This window comes from Panthera uncia, chromosome E3 (assembly GCF_023721935.1).
Source record: "Panthera uncia isolate 11264 chromosome E3, Puncia_PCG_1.0, whole genome shotgun sequence".
Taxonomy (NCBI): domain Eukaryota; kingdom Metazoa; phylum Chordata; class Mammalia; order Carnivora; family Felidae; genus Panthera; species Panthera uncia.
Window position 1 is genome coordinate 13,972,503 of NC_064815.1, and position 6,941 is coordinate 13,979,443.

The 6,941-nt window shown below is 51.9% G+C and overlaps 1 protein-coding gene across 1 annotated transcript in view; it reads left to right on the forward strand.

The window, feature by feature from the left end:
- The window catches only part of SLC5A11 (solute carrier family 5 member 11), a 38,552-nt gene extending 32,055 nt beyond the window's left edge, over positions 1–6,497 (forward strand). Inside the window, 7 exon segments of the mRNA XM_049638451.1 lie at positions 724–831; positions 1,173–1,323; positions 3,323–3,491; positions 3,893–4,108; positions 4,759–4,930; positions 6,213–6,337; positions 6,339–6,497. Coding sequence (XP_049494408.1) covers positions 724–831; positions 1,173–1,323; positions 3,323–3,491; positions 3,893–4,108; positions 4,759–4,930; positions 6,213–6,337; positions 6,339–6,419 — 1,022 coding nt within the window. The 3' untranslated portion in view covers positions 6,420–6,497.
- The last annotated feature ends 444 nt before the right edge of the window (positions 6,498–6,941 follow it).

The following is a 6,941-nucleotide window of genomic DNA, read 5'->3' on the forward strand; positions in this document are numbered from 1 at the left end:
CCGCTGCTTGTGCTCTGTCTCTCTCTTTCAAAAATGAACAAACATTAAAAAAATTAAAAATAAAAAAGAAAGAACTACAGATGCCAGGAAGCCATGATGGATTTACACTAGAAAACTAGAATGCTGTCCAGGAGGGAAAAGACCTGATACAGAATTACAGGGAGAGGAGGAGAGACACTCAGCCAGCGTGGTCGCATTGTTATGAGCCTACAATGAAAACAGCTATTGAGGAGATGGGTAAAGAGGGATTTAGAAAATAACTCGCCACGTGCCAGTCAATGGCATTCGCCTTTGCACCTCCGACAAACGGCAGGCAAGATGTGAAATGCTTGCGGCCCCTTTTGGGGGATCCGGGGATGCAGCCTGATGTAGGACACTGTGGAGAGAGTGGCCACTAGGTGTATGTCAGCTTTATTTGGGTCACAGTAATAACAGCTGCAATGCATCCAGCCCTTCCTCCGTATCGGACTGTGTTAAGCGCATGACGTATGTCATCTCGGCCGACCCCCGCTACGATCGTTATGTGACCGTCCCAGTTTTGCAGCGATGGCAAGGTTAAACAAGAAGGTCGTGGTGTAGAGTCCAGGCTCCTTTATTTCATTGAGCTATGCTGGTATATGCAAAAACCCTGGCTCCTGGTGCCGGCCTGCGTCAGTCGGGCCGTGTTTTGGCAAGGCCTGGGCTCAGAGGCTCTGCTCACTCTGGGCCTCGTTTCTTCCACAGATCAAGTGGCTTGTGCGGACCGAGACACCTGCCTGAAGGTCTGCAGCAATCCCTCTGGCTGCTCAGACATCGCGTACCCCAAACTTGTGCTGGAGCTCCTGCCCACAGGTAATGTCCCCTCTCCCCTGAGTGCAGTCCCCTGGAGCGTCCAGAAAGGAGGGCCTCGGCTGAGCCCTGACCTGAAGGAGGGACAAGATGGGAGGGCCGTGGGAGGGACCGAGCCACAGAGCCCCCGAATAAAACCCAGGCCCTGGCTCTGCAGGGGTCTCCGCCTGACTCCCCACAAGCAACCCCAGTCCCTCCTCATGGTCCCCTGAGTTCTGCCCCCTCCTAGGGGCACCGACTGGGATCAGCTGGTGCTACAGGCCTGGGGTCCTGGGGTCATGAGTGGAGGTGACAGCCGGTAGCAGGAGAAACCTGAGGCCCATAGACCTCCCTTTTGCCCCCAGGGCTCCGTGGGCTCATGATGGCCGTGATGGTGGCGGCGCTCATGTCCTCCCTCACCTCCATCTTTAACAGTGCCAGCACCATCTTCACCATGGACCTCTGGAATTGCATCCGGCCCCGGGCGTCCGAGAGGGAGCTCATGATTGTCGGCAGGTAAGGCCGTACTGAGCAGGGCCCGGGGAGGGGAGTGAAAAGTCCCACACACACCCAGGGAGGAGAAAGCTGAGCCCACCCAGAGGCCACGCCCCACCAGCCACTCATCCTGGAGGCTCAGCCTCCTCTGATGGCAAAGGGGAGGTTCCTTAGGACTCTGCGTGCAGAGAAGTCACTCATCCAAGAGACGTTCCCTGAGCACCTACTATGTGCCAGGTGGCCGGGCGCACAGCAGTGCAAAGCAAAGATTTAGTTCTTGCTTTCACAAAACTAAAGAGAAGAGAATTACAGAGAAAGGATAATTAAAAAGCAAATTACAGAGTGCCTGAGTGGCTCAGATGGTTAAGTGTCCAACTCTTGATTTTGGCTCAGGTCACGATCTCATGGTTCGTGGGATCGACCCCCACATTGGGTTCTGTGCTGATGGCATGGAGCCTGCTTGGGATTCTCTCTCTCCCTCTTGTCTCTGCCCCTCCCCTGCTCATGTGCTCTCTCTCAAAATAAATGAATAAACGTTTTTTTTTTTAATTAAAAAAATAAAAGGAAATTACAACCCCAATGAGTGCTATGATCAGGAGCCAGGAGATGTAAACATTCAGAGGAGGAGTCCCCAGCCTGGACTGGGTGGGACCCCAAAGCCTGGTAAAAAGGGGATGGGGTTCTGGGGACTCAGGAAGGCTTTCCTTAAAAAAAATTTTTTTTTAATGTTTACTTATTTTTGAGAGAGAGAGAGAGGCAGAGAGAGACAGAACGTGAGCGGGGGAGGAGCAGAGAGAGGGAGACACAGAATCCGAAGCAGGTTCCAGGCTCTGTGCTGTCAGCATGGAGCCCGACGCGGGGCTCGGGCTCACAAACTGTGAGATGGGGCTCGGGCTCACAAACTGTGAGATCATGATCTGAGCCGAAGTCAGACACTCTACCCGCTGAGCTACCCAGGCACCCCCTCAGGGAAGGCTTTTCTATCAAGGCTTTTTGCAAGGTGCTGAAGTCTAGTGGGGGGAACGGAAGTGGCCAAAATGAATGGTATGCAAATTTTATGTAAAATACATGCTAATAAGGCATCTTGGAGCCCGGAGGGCTGTCTCAGTCTTGGGTTAGTGAAAGCATTCTTAGGTCAGACACAGACAGCATAACCCAGAAAAGAAAAAATAATCGTAATACATCAGACTTCATCAAAAGCTAAAAGTTTTTCACTTCAAAGGACACCATCAAGGCAATGAGAGGAGACGCCACAGATGAGGAGAAAATATTTGCAAGCCATGTAGCTGACAAAGGATCTGCGATCTAGATCAATCTACAAAATGAGACTGTACCCCTAGAAAGCTACACACCCCCTAGAATGGCTGTAATCAAAAAGGCAAGGAGGCTCAGTTGGTCGAGCGTCCGACTTCAGCTCAGGTCGTGATCTGTGGGTTTGAGGCCCACATCGGGCTCTCTGCTGTCAGTGCAAAGCCCGCTTCAGATCCTCTGTCTCCCTCTCTGCCCCTCTGCCACTTGCGCACGTCTCAAAAATAAATAAACATTAAAAAAAGAGAGACAGACACGGAGGTAGAGAAATAGCAACTTTCATAGCACTACAGGTAGGAATGTAAAACGGTCCAACTGTTTAAAACAGTTTGGCGGGTTTTTTTTTTTTTAATGTTAGTTTATTTTTGAGGGAGACAGTGTGAGCAGAGGAGGCGCAGAGAGAGAGAGGGGAACAGAGGCTCTGAAGTGGGCTCAGTGCTGACAGCAGAAAACCCGAGGTGGGGCTCGAATTCACGAGCTATGAGATCATGACCTGAGCCGAAGTGGGACGTTCGAACGACTGAGCCACCCGGGCGCCCCAGCAATGGATGCTCTGAATCTTGATTGTGTTACCCGAAGTTCTGGGATTGTACACTTGCGATGGGGGAATCTTATGGTGTAAAAATTCTACCCCAGTAGAGCTGTTAACAAGAGACAGCAGTAAGCATCCCGGGAGGCACACTAACCAGGGTCTCTCTCGGCCTGCTGTCAGGGTGTTTGTGTTGTTGTTGGTGCTGGTCTCCATCCTCTGGATCCCCGTGGTTCAGGCCAGCCAGGGGGGCCAGCTCTTCATTTACATCCAGTCCATCAGCTCCTACCTGCAGCCGCCTGTGGCTGTGGTCTTCATCATGGGATGTTTCTGGAAGCGGACCAATGAAAAGGTAGCTCTGGACGAGTCCCCGCCACGCGAGAAGCTAGCGCCGCCCCGTGAGGGCGTGGGTGGCGTTTCCGGGGATGCGTTTCTGTGGAGGGAGGCGTGGGGAGGGTGCCACCCGGCCTTTGCAAAGCAGCGATGGGGGTTCTGTGTTGATGCATTCCGTCACTAAACGGGGGAGCCGAGTTAACAAGGAGTGAATTATGCATAAATGATTAGTCGCGTGTGAAAGATAAACAGCTGAGTAACTTGCAGTCCTTTCGAATCACTGACGTGTGCATCGACCGTCCCTAGAGAGCCAAGCTCTTGAGGACGGCTTGTCGGGGTCGAGGTCGAGGTCCACAGAGGCCCAGGCCGGCCGCCCCTTAACCTTGGACGTCTCTAAGATGGCCTTGCTCTGATTTACAGGGTGCTTTCTCAGGTCTGATCTTGGGCCTTCTCCTAGGCTTGATTCGGCTGGCCTTGGACTTCGTTTACACGCAGCCTCGGTGTGACCAGCCAGATGACCGCCCCGCCGTGGTGAAGCATGTCCACTACCTCTACTTCTCCATGATTCTGTCCGCGGTTACTCTGATCACGGTGTCCGTTGTGAGCTGGTTCACGGAGCCACCCTCCAAGGAAATGGTACATTTGGGTTTGGTACTGTGTAACCACGGAGACCCTGTGCCGTGAGCAGACGCACCCACGCTGGCCTTAACAAAGAGGGTTCGACTGTTCAAAAAGCTGGGACATCCAGGGTTAGGCCTGAGGGACAGCCTGATTCAGGACTGAGGATCATCAGAATCCATCCTTATTTCTGCCTCTATTTGTAGGCACCACGGGGGCCTGCCAGCTTCTAAGGCTTTTATCTTCTCTTATATTCATTAAGCAATAGCAGAAACATGTTCATCCCAGCATTTCTGGCAAAGCTCCCGATTCCCATCGATGGAGTCGGCTCGACACATGTATCTGCGAACCAATTCAGTCCCTGTAGCTAGAGAAATATATGTGCTGAGTGGCTCACGGGCGGGTCCCCCCAGATTCCCGGGCTGGCTTAGTTAAGCCCTGGGGGCTGGAATGAGGGAGGGGTGGGGGGAGGTCCCAACAGAACTGAGGCTGCTGAAATAACCTGGGGGCATCGTGGGGGGAATATGCCCACTGCTTCTGAAGAGTGCAGGGAGTGGAGCTCGTGGTAGGTGCAGTGACAGGGCCAGGCCGGGGACATTCTCAGACATGAAGCTGAACGCGGGGTCGAGCAGGGGACCCCAATCTCCTAATCCATCGCTGCTCCTTAGGTAAGCCGCCTGACCTGGTTTACTCGTCATGACCCCATGGTCCAGAAGGAACAGCCACTCCCACCAGAAACTCCCCTGCCTCTTCCCGTCTCTCAGAATGGGACCCCCGAGACCAGCATCACCACCATCCAGTTGGAGATGATTCAAGAAAACATATCCAAACCCCACAGCTGTGAGTGGTCTCTCCTCGGTTACAGTTGAAGAAGCCCAGGAAGAATTCTCTGTTTCAGGGGGGAATTTTTCTACCAAATCATAAGCCAGAGAAGGGGCAGAATTGAAATTTTAGCACCGCCTGACTCCTAATGTCCAGCCTTGCAAGTGGGTTCTTCAGTAACTTTCTTTCTTTCCTTTAGTTAGTGTTTTTAAAAAAAATTTTTTTTAATGTTTATTTTTGAAGGAGAGAGAGAGACAGTGTGAGTGGGGGAGGGGCAGAGAGAGAGGGAGACACACACACAGAATCTGAAGCAGGCTCTAGGCTCTGAGCTGTCAGCACAGAGCCCAATGCAAAGCTTGAACCCACGAACCGTGAGATCATGACCTGAGCTGAAGTTGGACGCTTAGCCGACTGAGCCACCCAGGCGCCCCTAAGTTTATTTATTTTGAGAGAGAGAGAGAGAGAGAGAGAGAGAAGGAATCCCAGGCAGCCTCTGCACCATCAGCATGGAGCCTGATGCAGGGCTCGAACTCACACACCACGAGATTGTGTCCTGAGCTGAAATCAAAAGTCAAACACTTAACCCACTGAGCTCCCCATCAGATACCTCGCTGGGAAGCAATAGCAGCAAACACTTGCTGAGCGCCTGCTAGAACATGGTTCACCTAATCCTCTCGAAATCCCACAAGGTAGGCTGGAATACTACTGGCATTCTCTACATTACACTCGTTCCAAATTGGCAGCTTGCAGACATACTGTGGTTTAGCCCACCTGCCATTGTAATGAAATGTGACTTAGCATTTAAAAATCGGGAGATTGCATGTAAAATTCCAGATATCTGTCTTCTCTTGGAAAATGGGGAGATTGTAACAACACTGGGCCCACGTGTCTGCACGACTGACATCTGGAGCTTGTAAAGCGGGCGCCTTAAGACCTGGGATGTGCCCTTCAATTAGCCAAAGTCCCCACCAGCCCCTATTGCCTCCATGACCCTGAGGCTGTGGGCTGTTGTTCATCATCATGCGTGGCCCTGTATATATATATATATATATATATATATATATATATATACACACACACACACATACATGCACACACATGCATACACACTGTGGCTATGTGTCCACATCAGCCTAACAGGGGAAACTCAAGTATAGATCCAGGAGGCCGTGCATTTCAAGAGACACGAGAGATACACCAAGTATTTGTTACTATGTGCGGAACACATCTGGTTGGTCCCCTTGGTGTCTTCTCCCGGACGCACAGCCCATCCTTATGACCTTCCTTTGGGTTCTTCTAGGTGACACGACCCCAGAGCAGTCCAGAGTGGTACGGGCCATCCTGTGGCTCTGTGGGATGGAGAGCCGGGGCAAGGAGGAGCCCCCCAGCAAAGTGGAACCCGTCATCGTCTCCTTGGAAGAAACCCCCCCCCGTGAAAACCCTTCTGGACATCAACCTCATCGTGTGCGTTACCTGTGCCGTCTTTGTCTGGGGCTACTTTGCTTAACGTGGGGTGAACCCAGGGGTCTGAGCTCTCGGTTTATTTTCCGTGCCCTGTTTTTGTAATGAGAGAAGATAAGTAATAAAGCTTTGTTTGTTTACCACGAGGCTTCATGGGAGTTCCTCCGGGGCATTTCCAACATGACACCGAGCTCTTTTCTTCTTCTTCTTCTTCTTTCTCTAGTTTATGTATTCATTTTTGAGAGAGACCAAGCAAGGGAGGGGCAGAGAGAGAGAGAGGGAGAGAGAGAGAATCCCAAGCAGGCTCCACACTGTCAGCATGAGCCAGATGCAGGGCTCGAACCCACGAAGCTGGGGAGATGGTGCCTGAGCTGAAATCCAGGGTGAGGCACCTTCTTCAAAGGCAATGGATTGCTGGGTTGCTGTCGGTTAAGCGCCTCGGTTAAGTGTCTGTTGATTTCGGCTCAGGTCACAATCTCATGGCTTTGTGGGTTCGAGCCCCGCAGTGGGCATTGGGCTCTTGCTGACAGTGTGGAGCCTGCTTGGAATTCTCTCTCTCCAGCTCTCT